This window comes from Strix aluco, chromosome 7 (genome assembly GCF_031877795.1).
Source record: "Strix aluco isolate bStrAlu1 chromosome 7, bStrAlu1.hap1, whole genome shotgun sequence".
Taxonomy (NCBI): domain Eukaryota; kingdom Metazoa; phylum Chordata; class Aves; order Strigiformes; family Strigidae; genus Strix; species Strix aluco.
Window position 1 is genome coordinate 32,073,620 of NC_133937.1, and position 24,834 is coordinate 32,098,453.

General features: G+C 37.0%; 1 protein-coding gene across 1 annotated transcript in view; it reads left to right on the forward strand.

The window, feature by feature from the left end:
* The first annotated feature begins 538 nt into the window (after positions 1 to 538).
* The window catches only part of NHLRC2 (NHL repeat containing 2), a 35,614-nt gene continuing 11,318 nt past the window's right edge, over positions 539 to 24,834 (forward strand). The window contains exons 1-8 of the mRNA XM_074831318.1: positions 539 to 701; positions 2,814 to 2,966; positions 7,184 to 7,639; positions 9,997 to 10,118; positions 11,836 to 11,965; positions 22,069 to 22,168; positions 22,654 to 22,885; positions 23,340 to 23,462. Of these exons, the coding sequence (XP_074687419.1) occupies positions 539 to 701; positions 2,814 to 2,966; positions 7,184 to 7,639; positions 9,997 to 10,118; positions 11,836 to 11,965; positions 22,069 to 22,168; positions 22,654 to 22,885; positions 23,340 to 23,462 (1,479 nt within the window). The remainder of the gene's footprint in view (positions 702 to 2,813; positions 2,967 to 7,183; positions 7,640 to 9,996; positions 10,119 to 11,835; positions 11,966 to 22,068; positions 22,169 to 22,653; positions 22,886 to 23,339; positions 23,463 to 24,834) is intronic.

A 24,834-nucleotide genomic window follows, 5' to 3' on the forward strand; every position in this document is an offset into this window, starting at 1 on the left:
GTGGCTGCCTCCCTCCCCGGGCACCAAGGGGCGCGGGCGGGCGCCTGCCTCTCCTCAGCCGTTCGCCGCCGCGGCAACGCATTCGCTTCCGCAGCTTCGTCACCGCGGCTGTCGCTCAACTTTCCGCTTCTCTCACAGCATTCCCCCCTCCAGCACCCTCCAAAAATCCCACTGTTTAAATTATTGGTGCCTTGTTTGGGCTTTGTCCCGGTACTGCTCGATTTTCACATCTATTCCACTCACAAATAAAATGTAACTGGGCGGGAAAAGCAGACTGTGTTGAATCTGCTGAGCTGGAATAACCGCTGGGGATTCTCCTCACGAATACGCTTCTGTGAATATCAAAACTATGTAAAAACACGAAATAAATGAGAAGGTTCCCCTTTAAGACAGACGAATTAGTGCCTACTTGTGCCTTTTTTTTTTTTCCTTTTACATTACCGCTTTCCTCCCCCGCGTTGCGGGCGGTGCCGAATGTGCGGCGGCGAAGCTGGTAAACAGCGGCCCGTGCCGGCGGCGGGCTCGCCCAGGAGGCGTCATGGCGGCGGGGGGGCTGGCGGGGCTCCTGCCCGCCCAGACCCAGCTGGAGTACGCCCTGCTCGACGCCGAGACTCCCCAGGAGAAGGAGAACTTGGTCTACCAGTACTTGAAGAAGATGGACGGCCGGGAGCGGGACCTAACGGTGCCCGAGCTCGGCGGAGGTGGGTGGCGGGGCCCGAGCGGGTCAGGCCCCGCGGCGGAGCGCGGTTCGGTGTCCCGGGCCCGGCGGGCGGGAGGCGGCAGGGCCTCCCCCGGGGAGGTGGCTGAGCCCTGATGCGCACCGTGTGGCGTTTTTCTTGAAGTCCCGCCGCCTGCCAGGGCTGTGTAATTACGGGCCCGTTAGCCACTTCTTTAAAAGGCGCTTCTAGCGATAGGAAATGTCACTCTTGAAAGCACTAGGAGCGAAGGGCAACAAAAAAAGACCCTTTATAAATGCTCCCCCTGCTACTGGTTGCAAAACCCCGTTCTTTAAAGCCTCTCTTCTAAGTCTGCTAGCGTCACTAATTTACTCTTTTTTTTTTTTTTTTTTTTTTTTAAATAAAGCTTTTCCCTTCTGTACAATGCACAGATATCTCTCTCCTCTGGTCATAGTGAGGACCTTACCAACTCTTGCAGCTTTCTCCTGAGCTCCTGTGGTTTCACTGCAGCCGCCTAGGATGTTTCCCATAACTTACACGTGCTTGTCAATTTTTGTGTCCCTGGTAATACAAACTGTGCTGGAGATGTCATCCTTCTTCAGCACTGTGCCCATTTCCCTTTCACACGTTTCTATATCTCTTCCCATGCTAAGAGTGAAATTAAAGGTTAGGTCTTGTAAGATCTTGCAAGTCCTGCTCAGGGTCCTTTTAACCTTAGTGAGGCTCTCTGCAACTGCAGGAGCTCACATCTGACTGCAAGACTGAGACCTCAGCTGGTAAACTTCAGGGTTAAAATCACATGTGTATCATGGGAATGAATTCTGATGTTTAACCAATGGAGCAAAGTGAATGCTCGTTCTGTCTAGATTTGGGCCCCTGAATTTTCACATTTGTCATTAATATTGTTTCACTTTCTGTGTTGTGTCAAAGCTTATTTTCTCCTCTAAAAAGAGCTCAAATAGGTAGTCAACATTTTTAATTTCCAGTATTTTTTTATGAAAGGTATTTTAATTCTAGTGAAAAGGGGAGCAATGCTGTAAAATAACCTAATCTTTTCTGTTAAAAAGTAAATTGTAAAGGCCTTGTGCTGTGGAAATAATGCTTATACTTGATAAATTATTATTGTCACCAGATCAAAATGTGTGTGCATCCGTTTATGTTTAATAATATATGGAGGCAGAGATCAATCCTCCTCTTAGTGAAATAGAAAACAAGCCTCCTGCTGACTTCACCAGCAATAACTTTTCCTAGGGCAGTAAGAACTTAGTTTGCTGAAACTGTTGGAGTGGAAGTTCTGAGGATTTTTAGATTAGTCAGCATACATTTTTTTTAATAATAGGCCTTCAGAAATTTAGTTCAGCTTTGCATTGTATCACATCAATCTTTTCACCCCTGCTGTTTTCATAAATGTTACGTGATAATAATGGCAGACCATATTCTAGGATATTTATTTTTTATCTTGATACCAGTTTCTAATGGGATCAGAGGAATATAAGTTACCAGAGAGAAAATAATTATTTCCTGTCTCAAGTGGTTAAAATAAATGACCAGGAGTGATACTGGATATATCTGAAAAGGTTGTATTTCTTCCCATGTAAGGATTAATTTATACCTGTAATTTCAAAGTTGAAGGTCAAGATCAAAACTATAAACACAAAATATTTCAGTCATCTCTGAAATTAGATCTTTACAAAACTGTTGGAAAAATCATTGAGTTTAGCAATATTTTAGTTTGCTAGCATTTATGTGAGTTTTAATAATTAATTGTTACCCATATGACATTGTTAGGGGTTGAATAATGTAAATCATGTTTTAAAATGTATGAAGATTGTTCTGAGGCTTGCATGTTCTTTCAATTAAAAGGTGCCTATTTAAATATATAAACTGTACTTTCAATATTACATTAAATCCTGTTAATAATATTTATTTTCATTTACTAATTATGAAGAATTGTGGAACATAAGGATGAGTTGGATAAATATAAGACTTTTGGTTTGCTTTTCTACCTGTGTAGAAAGGGATGTTGAACTTTGTTTTTTAAGTTCAGTGTACCAGGAACATTGTGTGGTGGTGTGCAAATCAGGTGTAAGTGTCAGCCTTTCCCTACCCTTCCCCTAACTGTTCTCTGAATTCCAGATCTACAATGGTTAAACACTGAAGGTCCTATTTCTCTTCACAAAGACCTTTGTGGAAAAGTTGTGGTGTTGGATTTCTTTACTTACTGCTGCATCAATTGCTTGCACCTGCTGCCTGATCTCCACGCGTTAGAGCGCCTGTACTCTGATAAAGGTAAAAGTGCTTTGGCTGGCTTGGAACAGAATTTCCTGGCAGTGTTGCAAGCAAAGTAGCTGAGTCACTTTGTTGCTGATTACTAAACAGCTGGCAAAATTTCAGGGGTGCCTAAAAATGTCTTCTAATCTTTTAAGTAGCCTAAAAAAGGTGACTGTGTATAGTCCCATCACATTTTTAAATGGGGTTAAATAAGGTATCTGTTGTGTCTGTATAATTAAAGAAACAGGATATGTGCTTAAAGCCCAAATCTGATATCCTCATAAATAAGACTATTTGCAAAAAGCTACGCAAGGATGTAAGATACGGGCTCAAAGTTAATGCAAGTATGTAACTCTCTACACTTGATTTAGGAACCAACTCTGGGAAGAGTAAATGTAGTAGGATGGATATAGCCAGGATTACTTGTTTTTTCCATCCGAACTGAAATAACAAAATATGTAAGCGTTGTTTAGAATTTTTTTGGTATTGGCATCACATTATATACCATTAGTAGTCCTGTATTCTCGAGAGGGAGTTAAGCTCTTTAAAGACACATCTGAGATGAAACCTCTCTCTGAGTGAATAAAAATGCAGGGTAATTACTATTTAGAATGCAGTCTCTTGTCATCATGATGACTTGTCAGAGATAAACTGTGGTCTTACACAGAATGTATCAGCTACTCACTTATCTTAGATATTTTAATAGACTGAACAGTGAGATGAACGGTGTTACTTTCAGTCCTTTAAATATAATATATATATGTAGTAAATAATGTTATAATGTCTAAGTCTCTGATTCTCCATTGGTGTTTCTGACTTTAATTTTGGCAGCATTTATTTTAACGTGTTACCTTCTTTCACTAGAAATAGAAATTACAGTATCTTTGAAATTTCAAGTTCTGTAAGTAGTTCACTTATATTGTAGGTTTACATAGTGCTTTACAGAAGACTCAAGTAAACTAATTTTTCTACCTCGTAAAGCTTAGCTGTTTGCTTTGGAGAAATTTGAGATCTGGTATAATGATTCAGATATGAGGGACTTTAATAAGAAAAAACTGTCATGGCATTTTTTTGGGAGGGAGACAGTTTTAAGTGGAAGGTGATTAGCAGATGATAAATGGACTGCTGTGGATATCAGGCATGCTGGGGGAGGGTCTAGATTGAGGTTTCAGAAGATTACATTGATCATATAATGAATAATATCTTTAAATCAAAAACATTTTGTAGTATAGTGTTCTTGTATTAGTATAGGTGTCATATCTTTAATCTGTTTTTTAAGACCAAGCTGTTAAATCAGTTGATAAGAAGATATTCATGTTAACAACCTCTCCCCACAAGCTTTCTCTTCAAAGTATTTGAACATCTCTGTACTGGTGTAGAAGAGGCTGCAGCACTCTGAACTGAACTGAATGTCCACTTGGAGACACATTTTTTTATTTGATTTGTATTAAACTTCCTGTCATAGGCGTTATTAGGAGTTATTACTTGAGGAAAGTACTTTGCTGATAGGTGATAAATTCTTTTTGCATTTGAGCTATCCTAGTAAGTTCTTTTTGGATTTGAGCTATCCTGTTCCTGCAGGAACCAGAGTGAGAAAAGTGATACTTGGAATGAAAGTGGAGGTAAAAGGAAAGAAGAGCAGGTGTGTGGAGCATTAATCTTAAATTTAATCCGTTGGGAAACAAAGGATAGTAGTTGCATTCAGGAAGAGATTAAGGTGCTTGATGGTTCAAACAAAAAGAAAAATACATTGTTTTTTTTCACTATAGATATCTCCCTTTTGGTTGTTTTCTGCTGTTTCCATGTTTTGATTGTCAGTCTGTTCAGGATTATGTAATCTTTCTTTGCTGTGCTAAGTGTGTAGATTTTAGCATTAGAGTAATATGTATAACTATATGAAGGCAGTAAGACTTGTGGTTTTTTAAGCCATAGAAAATACTTCAGTAGATGTACATTGTCCATATTCTACACCAAAGGCAAACACGATTTACTAGTGAATACTATGAAAAAGAAGAGGGAAGAGTTGTTGACTTGAGAAGCTTGAGAGAGATAAAATTTGGAAGAATTAAAACTAAAGTATGTAGGACATATCAAAGATGCTTTAAGAATGTCTAGATGTACTAATGCAGGTATCTTGGTATTCAGCATTGTTCTGGAGTTTCATTGTATTTTGATCTGCTCTTTTCTTCAGTTAAGGGAAGTCCCTTCACTTTTGGTTGGGTTAGTTTGAAAATCTATCACTTCATGATTGCAAAAAACTGGATTTTGGTGCAAAAGATGAGTGACACGATTTCTTTTGGCAGCAGCAAGTCAGAGTAAATATGTAGCGAAACTGCAGCTTTACTAGACTTTAGATTTGTAAACATAGCATTTATTTACACATTCTATGTATATATTTACAGTGCTACAGAAGTGACAGAGGGTGCTGACCTAGCAGACAGTTTTAGAATGAAAACAAGCATCTTACTCTGATAAAGCATCTATTTCATAATGCATTTGGATCTTTAATCTATTGTTTGAATATTTGAAGGAATGTTGCTTATATTTTTCTGCATAGCTAAGAGAAAAACCTCAATATTAGTACAAAATGTCTTTTTTTTAATTGTACATTGTGTACAATTGTGTACATACATTTTTGATGCTCTGATTACTTTTTCTAAAATGTGGTTCAAATGCCCTCTTACGTGGAGTGTGTTGAAACTTCAGCGGTGTGATCATGAGATGTAAGAGGTCTGAACACAAGAAGCTGTAGGTTTAGGGTGATCCTAAATCATTATATATATCATTGTACATATGCACATAGTTCTATTGTCTGGAATTTCAGGAGATCTGTTTCAAAATGAAGACTGCTTTCCATAGGATTAAATGTCGCCTACCATCTTTATCTGATATGTTCTTGCTGCTATCTTCAGTGGTGCTATTTCTGTGTTTCAAGTGGCATTCAGAAAGTTATTTTAAACCCCAGTGCATATTCAGTTCATGTTATCAGCAGTCCAGAAATGACTTCTATAAGAGGGAGTACTTTTTAATATTCAGAAATAGCTTGGCATAAGTCCAGTGTTGTGCTCTGTTATAATCCTTCAAATAAAGGGTTTTAAATGGTGTGCATATTCTTATATCTCAGCATAGCATCTGTCAGTTTCCACAAGAATTTTCTTCATGAGAGGATGTTACAACTTATTTGTGCTGTTCAGGTGTTCGGTATAGATTTGTCTTTCCGGCTTTAATGATATTTTTGAAGGACAAATATAAGCACTGCTACTGATCCTATTACAGTTAGAATATTTGACCTGCTGTTTGGAGTTCAGCAGTTAATGATGCTACAACTTCAGCTGTCTGATACTGCAACATGCTGTGCCTATAGGATTGATAAAGACTGTGTGAGTTATAGTGATTTTTTTAAATTCTGTATACGTGAAATTGTTTTATTCAACTAAGTCTTATATTGTGCAGCACTTGCACTTTACCCTTTCCTGTTGTCACATTGATGATGATGTTCTTCTCCATTAACACTGTTTTGTGGTTGAGGAAAAGGGCTGAAAGAGAAAAATAGTTTTCCATTTCTCTGTAACTGAATAAAAAGCCAACTTGAGATTAGGTTAGTTTTTTTAGAAGGAAACAAACTTGTCTGAGCTTAAATAATACAACTATTTGAGACCTGAAATACGACGGATCTGGTTTTCTACCACAAAACCAGAGGTGAGGATAGATGTCAGCTACCCAGATTGCATCTCTGTGATAAAGGTAGGAGAAAAGCATAAAAGTAAATACTACCTTCTGTTCCAAACCATGTCCTTGGGTGCAGTTGTTCATAGTTGTTACTTTTTGGGCCCTGGTTCAGGCCCTCTGATCAGAGGGCTGCTTTCACTATTCTTGCCATAGAAAACTCTACTGACTGTACCTACAGGGCTTTTGGAGGAGTGTTTTACAAAAGCATTTTATTTTTACATATTTGCTTGAAGTTTTACAAATAGCGAAGCCCTTTAATGGATTAGGTAGTAAATGCCAAATAACAGTAAAGATCTGATATATACATTTCCAGTTTGGAATGAATTGTTGTGTGGCACATAACAATTGATGCTAAATGAAATAAAATGTATTGCTTTTTGTTTGTTCAAATCCTCTTTAATTCTGGAAAGCAGTCAGTCACATTGTGAGATAACTGTTCATTTTTACTTTTTTTTCAATTCAAATACAAAATATGCTTCAATGCACAATTTTATTTTTCCTTTCAGATGGTCTTATTATTGTTGGTGTCCATTCAGCAAAATTCCCAAATGAAAAAGTTCTGGATAACATTAAAAGTGCTGTTCTGAGGTATAATATTGTCCACCCTGTAGTAAATGATGCAGATGCAACACTGTGGCATGAACTAGAAGTGTCCTGCTGGCCAACTCTGGTCATTCTTGGGCCTCGTGGAAATATGCTGTTTTCACTTGTTGGAGAGGGACACAGAGAGAAGTTGTTTTTATTTACTTCTATAACACTGAAATTCTACAAGGAGAGAGGACAAATCAAAGATAACAACATTGGAATAAAGCTATACAGAGACTCCTTACCACCTTCTCCCCTGCTGTTTCCTGGCAAAGTGACCGTAGATAATTCAGGAGAAAGGCTGGTAATAGCTGACACTGGACATCATAGGATTTTGGTTACTCGAAAAAATGGACAAATTCTACACACGATTGGAGGTAAGGGTGTATAAATTTATTATAGTAATTTTAGTTTAGGAGTAGAGTATGTTCACTGGGCCTACTAGGCTGACTCTTTTCTTAGAGGACCTAGCAGTTTATAAGGATTGCCAGAATTTTTTTTTCTACCAAAATCACTTTTACTGGACATGGAGGGATATAGTATAGTACCACCAATAGGAGACTCTGTTAATGCAATTGGTTGAGATGTCTAATTTTTTTTTCTTTGTTCCATTGACTAAAGCTTGTATTTTCATATGATGTCCAATATGAATTACAAAAAATATATTTTGTTTTCTTCTGAAAGAGTTGCAAATGGGTTTAAATTTAAATGATGCACATCCAGCAGTAAGGTAGGGAAGAGAGACAGTAATGCCTCCCTTTCCGATAGAAGAAATGAATGTTGAATTGTAGTGGTGGATGGGGAAGTTTATGGGGTATGATTTTTGTTTGGTTGTTGTTCTGGTTTTTCTAAATGAAGATCATTCTTGTATAGGATCCCCTTCTGGTTTTTAGAGGAGGGAAGCATTATTATGAACAGTGGCATTGCCCTAGTACACAGGCACCTGAAAATGAAGTTGCCTCAGTATATATGAAAAGGCCTGTGTGTTCTCACCAAAATTGAGGTGTAACATATAAACAAGTTATGAAAATAGTGAAAGTTAAGTATTTAAATTTAGGTACATTTGTTACAAAGTTTGTTAGTAACATTTCAGCTTTAAAAGCTAATCTCTTTAACTTTTTGTAAAATTACTATCTGCTTTACAGTGTAAATCAAGAAAATTTGCACATTCTTTGTATGCTTTATGCTTTCATAAATGAAACATTCAGGCTTGTTCTTTAATCCATTACAGTGCTCAAAGTTACATCTTAATGCACCAAGTATGGGACAGTCCATCCATGAGCCGTCATAACAGACAGATTTAGGAAGTGGTTGAATCCCTAAATCATTGAAAACAACGGTTCATTTATGTCTCAAAATCAGGACCTGTATGCTGATATGTACTATATTAGTCTGGTATTGACTAATGCCTGTCCCATGGCAGGATCCTACAAACCTCATAAAAATAGCAGTGGCACTGTTGTTTAAGGAAAGGAAGAACATCTCTTGCTATTTGAAGTTACAGTGTATTGGATAGACAGCTTAATTATCCAAGTTAAGCTGATAAAGACATTAATCTTAATACCCTTCTTCTATGGGAAGTACAAACAGGATTTCTTATGACAAAAGTCATAAGTATGAGTTGTGAGAATCTGGCTTCTGTGTGATACGTGAGATGAAGTCTCTGCCAACAAGCTGCCCTTTAGTGTTCTGGGATAGTCATTAAACAGCAGTTCAGAGGGAAGTGTCCTGACCTCTGAACTGGTTCCCCTCCTTCCTGTGGTGCTCTGTGCTAGTCCCTTCCCTGGGGATGTGCACCCTGATGCTTACAAGGGGAAATACTGGAATCTGACACACCAGCACCTCAGTCCTTTGTGTCTGTAAAGGTCTAAATTGTCTTCTGACAGTAGGTTGTAAAAGTCTGTGTATTTCAGTGACTCAGTTAAATGACTCAGTGGGCAGCAAATAATGTAATGAAGTTCGTAATACAGTAATAAATGTGGGCATGCACAAAGGTTAAAATTACTATATTTGCACCATAAATCATGATGCACACATAACTCATATCCAGTCTAAATGTCTTCTGCTGACACATACTGCTAATGCATTTTTAAATGTTACTCCCTCTGAAATATGATGCTTACCTTCATACTGTTATATTCAGGTCATGTTCCTTTCTATTTCTTGATTGTTCTGTGCAGAAGACTGTCACTCCATCATTCTCACTGTTCTTTTGTGTAATTAGTTCCATGTCATCTTTTTCCTAATTATTATTATTATTAATGAGAAAATGCTGCTAATCAAATATTAGTTTCATTTGTGATTACACCAAGATCTAAACTATTGAAATGAAGTTGAGTTTTGGAAATCAAAGTTTTTCCTGCTGGCTTGCTTTGATGTAGTCAGGAATATAAAAAGATGTAGTTTTTTATTTCTGCCTTCCGTTGTTGATGTTGTCCTTTAGTGCAAGAGAACAGGAACAATTTAGACACCTATTAAGACTTCACTTTGGAAGATGAGTTTGAAGAAGAAGGGAACTTGCGGAGAATGAGCACCAGGCTATCGTAATTACGTAGCACAATGACTAAATTGAGACTGCACAAAATATTAATAATGTAAACTGTACAAGGTGGTAGGAAAGCATCTTTTAGTATATGTAATTCTCTTACAGATTTAAATATATGCACTTTATTTTTAAGGTGGTTTTTTTTTTTTTCCTAAAATTACTTTTGAGTTTGTTTTGTTTCATTTATAGGTCCAAACAGTGGAAGGAGAGATGGAAGATTTTCAGAGGCAGCTTTCAACTCACCACAAGGGATTGCTATAAAAAATAATGTTATTTATGTGGCTGATACAGAAAATCACCTAATCAGAAAGGTAAATTTTCCATAAGGAAATTAAAAATTTAATCTCTTATACGTATTCTACTTACACAGGTGAAAATTTATACCTAATTACTCTCCAAATACCCTCAACATCAGGAAGAAATAATAGACCCAATATCTTATAAATAAATGCTGTTGTGCAGTTTGCTGTTTAAAGGGCTACATACACTTTTGTGCTTCCTTTCAAATGAAGATGATAGACACTACTGGTTCTAGCATAACTGATTTTTTTTTTTTTTTCCTAGTGACTCTTACTTTCCTGTTATGAGAAACATCTATTCTTAGTACTGGAAGCAAAAATTGGTTTTGTTTCACTTCCAGTAGTATCAGATTCTTATCTAAAGTTATTGTACTACTGTGGGTCAGTGGATATCTAAACTTCTGTTAGCTGTTTGGGTCTCTAAAGTACAGGTAATTGCTTTAATATCAGAATTGTCTGCATGTGGATTTTTTTTTTTATTAAACACTTGTAAAGGTTTTAGCACATAGGAACGTTACTCGTATGTATTGTCATTGGATCTTACATTTGGTTAGGTCAGATTTAGAATAATCAGAACTTTGTTGAAGCAATATAGTATTACCTTATTATTAAAAGTATTTTATGTATCTCAGAAGATCTTGTACTCAGATCCTCACAGATATGTCTGATTTGTGATCAGAGGAGGTACAGCCTTACTCCATTCGGGCGCCTTTGTACTGTTAAGTAGGTTCATTCTGTGTTTCACTTCAAAGCACTCATCCACAAACTCCCTGCAACTGTATTCATTGTAATTGGCAACCAGGTTTTATTCTCCAAAGGACCAAGGGTCCCTGTTCGTACAGAAACATTGTTACTAAAAATGAGTAGTTCCCTCCAGGGTCCTCATCATACTAATATTCATCACTGTAGCCTGGTAACTGCAGGAAATTAAGTGTTGCAGGTAGCAAAGACAGCACAGAAACATCTGAAGATCTAGATCATACTTCTTCAGCATTTTTCGTGATATTTAGCTGTTCCTTTTTATCTAAATGTGCCATGAGGGTATCCAAGAATTAAAGTAATACAACAACTACAGGACATGCTTTCAAATATTTGTGCAGGCCATGGGCCTTGCAAAAAGAGTGCATTTATTGCTACAAAAGTTATAAGATTATATGCATGAAAGACTCCCTTTTTACATGATCATCATGATACATTCATGAGAGGTATTGGAAGTCACTTAAAAATAAGCAAATGGGGAAGGAAAAATAAAAGGATTTAGGTTGCAGAAATTAAAATAAAAACATTTTTTGCTCTAAGGCATGAAATAAACTGGAAAAATAATTTCTTTGTGCAGATTATTTTATATAGAGATGGAAGATACTGTTACAGTATCTGAATTTTTATGTCATATTCCTATCGCAGTTTAAAATAAAACATCCACATCCATTGTCTGTCAGAGTATTTCTCTAGAAAATTTTTATGCTGCCTTCTACAACTGCTGAGAAAACCTTGACAGAGCAGTGTTAATTTTTGTTGCATGTAGAAGAGAATTCCAGGCACGTGGTTTTCCTGCTGCCCTTGCTGCCCACATCAGCATTATTTTCCTACATAAACAAATACTTGAAATTCATTAGGATTTGTTTTTTACTTGTCATCAAAACTCTGTTTTTGACACTTAGCTCAAATTATCTGTAACTTCAGCCAGTTAATTTTGTGCATTCGGTGTGTATAATTTTGCTTCTTGTAGATTGATCTGGAATTAGAGGTGGTGACCACTGTAGCAGGCATTGGGATACAAGGTGTTGATAAGGAAGGTGGAGCAAAAGGAGAAGAACAGCCTATCAGCTCCCCGTGGGATGTCGCCTTTGGAAATTCAAGTATTGTATCAGTTGATCTTTTAATATCTCAAATTTACACATGCATGACTGTTTGCTAAATGTTTTCCTGGTTTGGTAATAATCTGCAATATGAAAAAGTAAAGATTTACTTTACATCTGAGTCTAAAAAACAGTGGTTTCATTTGCAAGTGATAACTGCAGTTCTGCTTTGGATCCTGAAAAAATGTGAACTGTTACTTGATGGAAGAAAAATTCTTTTATAGCAAGGTATATAGTCACTGTGTCCGTATACAGAAGGGAATTGTGATTGCTTTTGTTAGGCCAGTGCTTTATGCCAGGATCACTTAAGAAGCAGCTACGTTTTACAGGAAGTACTCATTGTCTAGAAGTTCCCTTCCTTGACTATACAGATGTGTCTGACCACTTGTAAATATTTGAGTTTAGGAAATAAAAATAATTTCAGTTGGGGACTTCTGTTTATTCCTGTTTAGGTAACATAAAATCATTAGACTCAAGATCACGATAGAGTCAATCAGATAGGAGTACCTCAGAAAAAACCTTGCAAGCATCAGGGAGTAAAAATTAAATTTTTGCATAATAGGATGCAAGAATCAACTTCTGAGGATTTAAGTAGCTTTCTTTCCTGATTCACTTAACATATATCTGAGCTTGACATCACGTAACTGCCATGTTTTCAACTGTTATTAACTGTGAGTTGATGCTCTATTTTCTCATGTTTCCGTTTCAATATAATTTAGAAGTTGCAGATGCCAGTTTATGAACAATGGCAGAACAGTGCTTTAATGTGGTGCAAAACCCTTAGGTCAGTATTTCAGGCATAAAAATTGACTTCCAATATTGGGATTTCTTGAATCTGCAGATGAACGGGGCGGGGAAGTAGCATGATTTAAGTCTAATATCTTTAAATTAGAGGTGGTTTGCAAGAGTAGTAGATTAGAACATTTCACTGACCTGGAAGTATTTGTTATAATCTTGGGTCAATTATGAGGGAGGAAAACACACTCAAATTAAGTTTAAGGGAACATGAGGGTAGTTCATAAATGCTAATTGTATAGCAGTCTTCTGGTACAAATACATTGTCAGTATAGACAGTGTACCACCAACAGACTTGACTACTGAAATAAGCAACTAGCATCAATTTTTAGATTTAACACTTTTAGTAATGTCTTCTACATGCACGTGCACACCCACACACACAGAAAAAAGGCACTTTTTTCAAAGGCTTTGTCAATGACCCTTACAATCTGTGTTAAGCATATGGATTCCTACTTGCAAGAGAAAGGAGTAGTACCTGAAAGAGAATCTCACCAGATGTGGGTTGCTATTAATGAAGGCATGAGTTTTGCTGAATGAGTTTTGCTGACTTTCATCCCATTTGATTTTCCTTTTGTGAAGCAGTAGACTGTTGTGTGACTAGATGGTGTAGTTTTCAAGGTATCTTGAACTAGCAAGCTGATCTCCGTGGGATGTTATTGCAGAGCTGTTTCGCAGATCAACAAAGGAGGAGACTAGTAATTCATCAGTGGTTCAGAAACTTAAGCTAGTTAACACAACTATTCAAAATATCCTATAATTTTACTTTTCATTTTTCATGATGCTTTCTTCTGCTTCTGCCAGTAGTTGAATATCTGTTGATACTCTTTATTTTTGAGAGCTCTGCTTGTTAAATGTTAATTGATATGATTGTTATCAACACGAACATACTAATTACTGAATTAGTCACCTGTAGAGGATTAGTCATCTGCACTGTTCAACACTGACTGCTGAATTTTTATAAGTATTTACATAAAAATCAGATCTTCTGAATGCACTCTCTTCAGACCAGTATAGATTTTTTCTATTCAATTAGAATCTACCAGGTAGTGTCTATTTAGATCTCTACAAAATATAATATAACCTGTCAGTTAAGAAGAGGTTAGATCAATTTAAATTCCTTCTTTGAGAGGGTAGTAGGCCAGATGTATAAAATTGGGGGGGGGGGGGGGGGGGGGGGCGTGTGCATGGTGTGTGTCCTTTCAGTTTCTTTTTAAGATTTTTTTTTTAATATGTTTTTCTGTGAGTAAAGTAAGCTAGGAAAAATGTAAATTACTGTGATAGCTAGATAAAATTCTTTAGAGAGCTATAACCAGATAGAGTTGTCAAAGTGGAGGGTTATATTGAGTAGAATGTTAACAGGAGTCTGTCCCAGAGCATGAGGAACTAGGACTCTCGTAGTCTGCAGTGCAGTTGTCTTACAGCACAGACACTGTCATGAGCTACAGTGACTTCTTTAAGTTTATTGCCAGACATCAAAATAATTTGTCAATACTGCATCAGAGTTTGTCAGAGTTGTGTTGTTGCTGCAAATTGCTTGAGCCTAGTAGGTTCTTCTGTTACTATCCAGTGTATCGTGGAATGCATTTGTTACTCAGTGAATGCATACGAAGCACAGTTTTGTAGGAAATCTTCGCTGTCCTGGGCAGAGACCCAGCCTTCTGTTGGCAGTTCTCAGTGTGGTGTCCTACAAGTAGATACCCTGCTGTCAGTATATAAAAATTGGTATGCCAATGTCTATTTATGCATTTGGATGGACGAAGTAATTGATGAGAGTTTCAGGAATTGCTTTTGTTCGCATCCACGGAGCACTGCCCATTTTTTACGTATGCTTATATGTATCTCTGTGCAGGTTGCAAGAAGTAATGTACACTTCAAAACTTAGATTCATTATTACAAAATTCATAAGTGACTTTTGTGTTAACTGACGTGGCATATGGGAAATAACATCAACTTTCCCATTTTCCTTAGATCTGTGTAGCTTAAACTGTGTACAAGAGGCATTTTTTTCTTTTCAGAATAAAGATTTATGGATTTTATAATTTTTAAACAAGTGATGCTTCTGTGAGTCTCCTTTCAGTGTCCAAAGCCATGCTATCCAGAACACAAAAGGGAGGAAAAAAAGAAGTTTAAATATTTAAGCTGTTTATGTACTACATTAGGCAGTATTAAACAGCTTTTCAAAGTCTCAAAGGGAAAAGTTACCTCTTGAGAGAAGATTTTTTTTTTCTGTATCATGTTTCTTGAAATTACTCCTACATAAGTTTAGAGTATGTATTGATTAATTAAGACTTAATTGTTTGCAAAATTTTAATGTATAGTTTGTTGTGAAATTAAAAATATTGAGGGGAAAAAGTTTATGAGGGCACAGATAAGTTAATATTCAGAACAGATACTACTAAGTAGCATGCTTTTAAGCATCCTCATAGTATTTCCATGGATAGTAGGCTTTTGTTTCCCCATTTTGTACAGATGCTGAAGTCTGAGGCAAAGAGGTTAAGTGACTGTGAAATACCATGTAAAAGAAAGTTGGCACAAGTGTCTTTCCTTAAGGCAGGGGAGTTAATGGAGACAAAACACATGCTAGGATTCAGGCAGACGGTATTCTTCCTTGTCATCTTTTTTATTTCCTTAGTTGTGGCCACTGAGCTTGTGTTTTACCCTCCCCCTTTAAAATTCTTGAATGAACTCCATGGATTAAATTCTGGTTTCCTTGAAGTTGGTGCTGAAATTTACATTGACATAGATTGGGCAGAAAATACGGGGGGAGGGCCAGCAGCTTAAAAATACATTATTGAATTACTCTGTGCTTTTTTAGCTTTCTCTGTTGTCCCCTTCTATTTTTATTCAGTGGGTGTTGAAAGCAAGTGATACTTAAATGCACAGTTGATCTGAGCGTGAAATGTTCTTGATAGCTGCATTCTTGCTGGAAGGAACAGGACAATGACCTCCGCTTGGTGACATAACTGTGTGTTTCACATTCCGAAATCTGGTCTTAAATTGCATGATTGTAATCTATTTATAGAAACTCCCAAGTACAGTATTGACCATGCTTTCAGTAAACTAGTTGGAATTTTTTACGTCAATTTAGGTTTTACATAGATATTATTTAAATGAAAGTACAGTACCTTATCATACTGGTACCATTTTTATAGCCCGTAAAAGGCAAAAGTATGTAAGGTTTTTTTTTCTCTCCGTGTTTCTGCTAGAAGATTATTTAGTACCACTGCATTCTAGAGGAAACACTTTTTTTTTTTTTTCTGAATTATCATGGTGATTCTTCCCTAATTTTACAAAATAAAAAGCAATAATCACTTCAGCAATAAGCAATTAGCACTTTCTGTGTGAGCTCAGACCATATATGAACTGTTGTCTGAACTGTCTGTATCTTGAAAGTATGCGTTCTACATGTCACTTGTCTTTTTCCTTCTAGTCTGGTCTCAAAGACTTTGTCATTGAGACTCTAGCCTTCACCATCCTGTGAAAGGAATTTTCCTTGGTAATAGCTTTAAAATGAAAGAGCTGCTTTTGTGATCATCAGGGATTAATTAGGAATGGTTTTTCTGGACAACTCAAAATTTGTATTACTCTAAACATATGTTGGATATGTAATATGACTGCATGATGTAGCAATGTAGATTTAGTTGGAATGCAAAAGGGCTTCTCGTCTCTTTAGTAGTTTTCTGTGCAAAGTACAAACTCAAAGATACCCCATTCAGCTTTGGGCTGCATCTACCTTTGTATGAATTTGGTTCTGCAGAAAATCATGTTAGAGGCATCATTAGCATGAAACAGCATTTTCTGTTTTCTCTTCTTGAACTAGATCCTAAATTTACTTGTAAATGGTAATTATTTTTTTATTTAAAATATTTGAAATTTCGAAGAAAAAGTAACTTCTTCATTAAAGATAGGGCTGAAGTAAAGTGGAAGGCTTATTGTAGGGTTTTATTCCCGTGTGAGAACTGTTTAAGGGGAAAAGATCTTTTGAGAAATATCTCATTAAGCAGTTGCAGTGAAGGACTGCAGTGAAGTAGGACAATACCCAGTCTTGCTTTGGGAAGACTTCTGAAGCACCCTGTTTTCTTCTGTATATTCTCTGAGTGGGTCAACCAGCTTCATACTGTTGGCAGAATCACAGAGAGGGACAAATAGATTTAACTGAAGCTTTCACATGTCCTGACATAATTTATGTACAGTTTCTGTCACCCCTAAGCAGCTTTCATTCCTGCTCCTAAACTGGGATTTTTTTTTTTTCTTTAAGCATTTGAGAGAAAACTGAGGAGTAGAGAACTAGTAGCTTTTTGTGTGATCAGCCCAACAGACTTTTATCTCTACAGGAGCCTGGTTAAACTGTTGACTGAATGCTCTGATTCTGTATTCCAAGCCAAAACTAAGGAGTTTCTGGTATTGCTTAATAGTAATAGCAACAAAAGTTACAAATATTTCACATGTTCACTATAGAAACAGGTCAAGAAATTAGACACTTATGTTAGCATTTTAGTATGAACATGCCCTTGACAGAAACATGCAAAGACTAAAGTCGTAACATAAGAGTGTAGTGCAAGTTGTGACTGAATATCCAACAGTAATCCCACACAATTTAGTTTGACAGACTACTTTTCTGGTAAGTTGGATTTCTCTACATCTTGACAAAACGGATAATGATGATGATAACTTTCTGCAGTGAAAAGAAGCATTTGGATTTGCTAATGTTACCATCTTAGCAGATGTGAAATTTAGTAACATTTTGAAGTCCATGACTTGAAACTGCCCTCTATAAAAAATTATGGTATTTGTACCTGGAATGATGATTTTTCATTCTCTTTGTTCCACAGTCTGTAGTCTTGTTCTGTGAAGTAAATGTATGCTCAGGACAAAGAATTTAGAACTACAATTCAGATTTCTAAACACTAGATCAGGTATCAGATACTGGGTTTAATGTAAAATTCCAGATTCAGAGCTGCAGAAAATAAACATCTTCAACAAGTCTTACAGAGACTTTGTCAGACATGCTGGGGTCAGAATGAGACACGTTTTTTAACTGTTTTCAGTTGATGCTGAAAGTGCTTTTGAACATGGAATGTGGGTGTTGGGGGTCAGGGGACACTGCAGGGCTGAAGTACCGTCAGGTGTATGCATTTGCTATGCTTAAATAGGAATGAATAAAGCGCATAACCAGACTTTTTTCTGTAGTTGTAGTGCTGTATCCCAACACTAAATAATCTAAATTAGTTCTTTCATATTAACAAATGCTATCACTTCTACTTCGGATTTTTTCGACGTATTTACTGCCATTATAGTCAGAAGGCCTAAGTTAGAAAACTTGGGAAAGAGAAAATATTGAATTACAGTAATAATTTTTAGCTCCCTATTACCTTGCATTGCATGACATCCCCTTGGTATCTCTCAAGGATTTTCCTTGATGAGAGGGCAGGTATTTTAACTAAGGAGGAAAATTCCAGAAGTGTTTTGTTTCATAAAGGGTTATGCTGTTTGTATGATGCAACACTGTGAAAGTGTGTCAGGTAGCATAGGAAAAAGAGAAGAAAATTAATTTTTACTCCTCCAAAAAGGCTAATGTGTATTTGTAACAGTCCAGACTTATGGTGCTAAAGCATTCCTTTGGGGCTTTGCTATCTCTGTCTCACTGAAGAACAACGATTCTGTAGTTGTTCTGTCAGTCAGATTTGGATTTAATTTGCTAAACTTCCACTGACTTAAGTGAAGGCAAGACTTGGATTCACATGTGCACACAGGTAGCGTGCCTATCTGTAAACTGGAGGGCATGGTATAGAGCCCTTTTTTGCCTCGTGTTTTTGCAGAGGATGAGTGTACCAACATACTTCTTCCTTGGATTGTTTTTTGGGGTTTTTTTTTTTTGAAGAGAAAATTAGTAGACAAGAATAATATTTTCAAACTTCGATCTATTTAGAAAATGTCGGTGGTGCCAGCCACAAAATTTAGTTTTGATTCCCGGGCTTTTAATTCCCAGACTGGAAGTAAGCATGCAGTCCCCGGACAGGGAAGCTGGAAGTGTGTGTAGTTCTGGGAATGAAATCTCTTCAAACAGATACTGCGGTTGACTGGTACAAAATAAAGTCTTTTCTGTGCATTCAAATTGACTTACAGTTAATGATCAGCAGTATTGCTCAACTGTTTGAAGTTGCGTATGTGTACAAACAGGACTGTGAATTCTTAAAACACAGATAGGTAACAGAGGCAGATTCAGAAACCGAATCATCGCATAATAACTGAAGCATCGTATACTATGGAACAGCAGTGCATTCAGAGCTCTAGGTCATTATTAGTGAATCTTTATAACATATCACATTTGCAAGCCATACTTTGCTTTGATACAGGCAGCACTAAAGATAAGAAAGCACATACCCTAATAAGGAGAAACTACACTGGATTTTTAAAACAGCTCGAGATAGGTTGGAATGTGGTGCTTAATTGAATACATGTAAAAATTCCTTTGGTTTTTTATGTTGTTTTATAATAAATTCCTTAAAAATAAATTCTTTCCATTCAAGGATGATAAGAAGTTATGATAATGATGGCATTATATAATTTTAGCATGCTGGTTCTCCCTGGCCCCTTTCTCCTGCAAGAACAATGCAAGGATGACAGTGGTGACATGTCCTCAGACTGTTCTATCCTGAAAGAAGAGGTTTTTCTGTTTTGTTTTGTTTTGTTTTTCCCCAGAACATAAAGCATTAAACTCTGTGGCATCAGGACAGTTGTGTGGTGAAATACCTTAGCTGTGCAACTGTAGGCATTGGTTTTACTCTTCTGGTTTTGTATAACTTTTTTTGTTAAAGTTCTGACATATTTTCCACAATTCAGTATGCTTGGGCTGTTTCCATGCTTGCATCCATTCTCTTTGTTCTAATTGCCATCCATTAGAAAATATTTAAGTTGCATTAAAATTTATGATGGATATGGAGCTCTTACTTATTTTTCCTGTCTTGTTCTCTAGCTGAAGAAAGGATCTTCTCTCTATTGATCTTACATATTCAGTAAAATTTGAAATTAATATTGATACTTTTTTTGTCTCATATTTGATAAGCCTTTCAGTGTGCAGAATTAGAGTAAGAAACCTTTTCAATTTTTCAATGTGTAGCTGTCACAAAGGAGTTTTCAGTGGGTGGAATTAGACAATTGGATAGATGAATGGAACAGATTTTTCTAAAGTGCTCACTTCAGCTCTTACAACTTCATTTCATTGAATGAAGTGAATATTAAATAATTAACAAAGCAGTTTCTGAGATCCCTCAGAATGAACTGCACAGCAAGATAAAAAGCTGACTTTCTGAATTGACCAGTGAATTTAGCATTATTCATTCTGGGGTACTCAGAATAGTAGCATCTGAAAAGTGCAAGATACGAATCCTGGAAACATAAAATCCTGAAGTTGAACTGTACTATTTAGGAAGTAGTGAAATGATGGTTTTTCTTTTTGTTGGGGTGGTTTGGGCATTGCCAGTACTTCAGTAACATTTCTCGTGACTCATAAAATGTGTTTTCCAACTCATTTTGTAAACCTTTCTGCTCAGCAAAAAACTCTGAGGTGCTTTGGGGAGTTTGACTTTTATTCTTAGAGCTCTAGTTTGTGTAAAAACATGGAGCCGCATGGAGGTGCAGAAGAGAGTCAGCAGAGTTCCTTTGATCACAGTCTTCAAAACTTGTATCTTGATTCAAGAAACAGAAAAGACTGAAGATAAACTGCATTAAAATCATACCAGTACTACGCTGAAGAAGGCTCACAGTATGAGGAAATTGATTCTGGAAACAGAAGGATGCTTTTTTCCCCTCTTGCAGTGTGTAATGTAGGAAAAGTTTAGGATTAGAAGAAAAACAGCAGGATCTCAGTTGGGGGAATGGTGGTAATTTCATTTTAGGAAGATTGATTTAGACTAGCTTCTCAGGCTTAAGATGCTTGCAAGCATTTTACATATAATTGCTTTTATTTTGAAACTCTAAAATAAGGGGGAGGCAGGGAGAAGTATCCATTAAATTGTTTGTGGGAACATCTCTGAGATGTATAATGTTTTGTAAGTTCATGTGAATAAAAAGTTTCTGTGAGCAATTTGAAGGTATTTTTCTGTTGAGTGGCTAATAGTTATTCCAATACTTGATATATTCATTTAGAAAAACATTTAAATGTTGTTTCTGACTAGATGGTACAGTTGTATACAGTCTGCATAGTATGGTGTTAGATAACAGTGTCCCCACTTTAATGCAGTTTTTAAATGTCAGCTTTTTGTTGCTTAAGATTTTCAGAAACGGCTAAGATAATTTCTTTTGGTTTTGGGTTGTTTTGGTGAGGTTTTTTTTAATGGTCTTTCACAATTAGTCTTCATGCATTCTTATGCTGTAGTCTGATATGTTTAAAGCTATAGAGCATTTATATGTTCTTTGCTTTCCATTTGTATCATTTTATTTGTGAAGTATTATTTGGTCAAGCTTTGTGTAATTTTTAGATTTGGGTTGGTGAATATATACTTTGAGTTGAAAAAACTAGATGCTTGACACATACTTGAACACTTCTCAGTCAGAAGTTCGCTGTTCTGCAGATCTGCATTTGGTACCACGTGTACATGTTCATAGGGAGAACAACTTGGAAACTGGATAGTTGGTAAAGGGAGAAATTAGTAATTGCTGACATCCCATCTAATGTTTGAATAAACAGCAGGTTTTGCTCTCCAGAGTGTAAATCTGCATGACATGCAAGCATCAGTTACCCTTATTTTAAAAACATTATGTACTCAGTATATAATGTACAATAGTACTGCCATGGTTATTTCTCTCAAAACCTGTAAACAGCTGCCAATAGTTTTCTGGAATATCTAATTTTGTCACTAGCACAGTAATAAACCAAAACAAACCACAACACACCCACCCGCCCCCAAAACTGTGCTTAGCGAAGGTATGTGCATATTTGTTGGCCAGTATGAATCCAAAAATAACAGGTGAAACATGGACCCATCAGCAGAATGTTGCAAAGAGCAAATCCCATTTGAAGCATTGCCTTTACCAGGTAGGGATATTAAAAACACAATTTTTAGATCCTTGGGAAGTGAACAGAAGAAAAATAGCAGAGTTTTTGGTAGATGAAAGACATTTTCTCTCTCTCCTTCTCTTTCTCTGTTCTTTGGTTGGATTTTTTTTTTTCTTGCCCATGGCAAAAGGTGAGCTGGAGTAGGGGGGACAGCAGTGTTGGTTTGTTGATTTTTTTTTGTTTTATAAAAGATACCCAAAGTGTGTGTGGGGTTTTTCATGTGTTTTTATACATCCGTTTTTAAAAGTTTCAGGGACCCAGGAAGATGATGTTTTATGGATAGCAATGGCAGGCACTCATCAGGTGTGGGCACTGATGTTGGAAGATGGAAAACTACCGAAGGGAAGGTAAGCAGCTGTAAGAAGAGACATGTGAAATTGGGGTTTGAAAGCTGTTTAGCAAGACAAACAGCAAAGAGAGAGATAATCAAATTAAACTAAAAATAATTTTTCTCAACTGTACTTAGCTTGAAGCTTGCTGCTTCTGTTCAGACTTAAAAGGCGTGTGACCTTTAAAGCCTGCCTGCTTTTTCCCACATCTGTTAGATGAAATGAAAGATGCTACTTTTGCTATAAAACTATGACTTAGTAAGGTACATTCATATAATTGAATGTTATTTTGCATTGCATTTGCTGAATTATCTAATAATGAATGATATACTAAGGTGAAATAAAAGCTAGCAGAAAGGCATTGGGTAATTCCTTGTGCTGCAGTACAGTCAGTTTTATAACTCACAAGTGCTTGTCCTGTAGCTTCTGCTTATGTGTAATGTCTGAAGTATTTCAAACTCATTCTTGAACTTTTGTTCTTTTTATACTTTTTTTTCCTTTAGTGATTTAAAGAAAGGAGTCTGCCTTCGGTTCGCTGGGAGTGGAAATGAAGAGAACAGAAACAATGCATACCCGCATAAGGCAGGCTTTGCGCAGCCTTCCGGTCTCTCTCTGGCTTCCGAGGAACCATGGAACTGCCTTTTTGTAGCAGACAGCGAAAGCAGCACTGTGCGAACCATCTCTTTGAAAGACGGAGCAGTAAAGCACCTTGTAGGAGGAGAGAGAGATCCATTGGTAATCACTTCAAACTTCCCCACACTGCCCTACTAATATTCCTCAAGCCTGACCTGGAGGAACCACTTTTGGGGTGAGAGGGTAAATCAGTTTCCGTGGCCATCAATTTCTTAACTTCACTGCTTGGAATGCAAATGTGTGCCAGTTGTGACGCTCAGGTTGTAGTGCAGATTGTTGCTCCTCAGATAACTAATTACTTATTTTTTAAAATAGCCAACTTGATTCAGCATTGTGTGGTCATTAAAGCCAGCTGGATTCATATTGATACCTTAAATGCGAGAGTTTCCATTTCCATGGTTAGCATTTACACTTCCCAGTTTTCAGTATCCTTGTTTTGAAGTTGTCTTGATTTTTTTTTTTTTTAAGTCAGTAAATTTCCATTTAATTACAGTCATTTATATTCATGTCAACATTGAATAATCAAATGTATTAATTTAATAAAATACTCTTTCAGAATTTGTTTGCCTTTGGTGATGTGGATGGAGCGGGCATCAATGCAAAGTTGCAACATCCCTTAGGAGTGACATGGGACAAGAAAAGAAAACTGCTCTATGTGGCAGATTCCTATAATCATAAGGTAAGCATATAGTACCTTGTTACATACAGGCTTTGCAGTTTTTACTACTGCGAAGGATTATTTTGGGAACATACAAAGACTGTGCTTGGTTCAGTTAAGCTGAGGAAACAAATGATACGAGTTCCCTTTGTGGGTCTTTCTTCTTTCATTCCTTTATGGGTCTTTCTCTTTATGATTCTTTTGCTGTCACATGCTTTTGTGTTGATATGATGGTCCCTTGGGAAGGTGAATTTAAAGTGCCAAGTTACAGTTCAGACTGAAGACCCTTTCCTTATGTCTTCCTGAAGATGCTGAACTAGAGCAAAAGAGCTAGGAGTGCTTAGTCAGGAATACTGCAGGTTTGGTAAAACTGGGAGAACAAGAGGACTTACTTTTCCCTTAAAGCCACTCAAGTTTTGAGAAGCATTGTGAGTTGTCTCCATGGAACTCTGAGAAAAGAGAGATTGTTTTGTGTGATTGTTCTTATGTGATGTTGTATAAGCTTTCATGTCTAGAAGGTTGTTAACTGTACGTTGATTAAATGCATTAAAAGAAAAGTAATTTGTTTTAATTTGAAGAATAAAGTATATAACACTGAATGCTTATTGAAGTTTGTGGCAAATGAAATTTTGCTTCAGGTGTTGAATAAAATATTATAAGCTTTTTTGCTATTACTTTTGGAAAAAAAAAATGATCTATTTTTAGGATAAAAATTACATAGAAGTTAGCCTGCCAGTTTTGTTACGCACTTACTATTTTGCAAATGTTTCCAGAAAGGCAACAAACATTAGAAAAACAAGCCATTCATCATACTTTTATACCAGAGGGCTAGGTACCTTCAAAATTATGAAAGGGAACAGTGCATGAACACCAAAGGAAGAAGTAAAGTCCAGCAAGGCATGGCAGGGGGTGGGGAAGATCATAGAATCACAGAATGGTTTGGGCTGGAAGGGACCTTAAAGATCATCCAGTCCCACCCCCCTGCCATGGGCAGAGACACCTTCCACTAGCCCAGGCAGCTCAAAGCCCCGTCCAACCTGGCCTTGAACCCTTCCAGGGAGGGGGCAGCCACAACATCTCTGGGCAACCTGTTCCAGTGCCTCACCACCCTCACAGTAAAGAATTTCCTTACATCTATTCTAAATTTACCTTCTTTCAGTTTAAAGGCATTAACCCTTGTCCCTTGTAAAAAGGGACATGCCCTTGTAGAAAGTCACTGCCCAGCTTTCCTGTAGCCCCCTTTAAATACTGGAAGGCCGCTCTAAGGTCTCCCTGGAGCTTTCTCTTCTCCAGGCTGAACAACCCCAACTCTCTCAGCCTGTCCTCATAGGAGAGGTTCTCCAGGCCCCCAATCATCTTTGTGGTCCTCCTCTGGACTCACTCAAACAGGTCC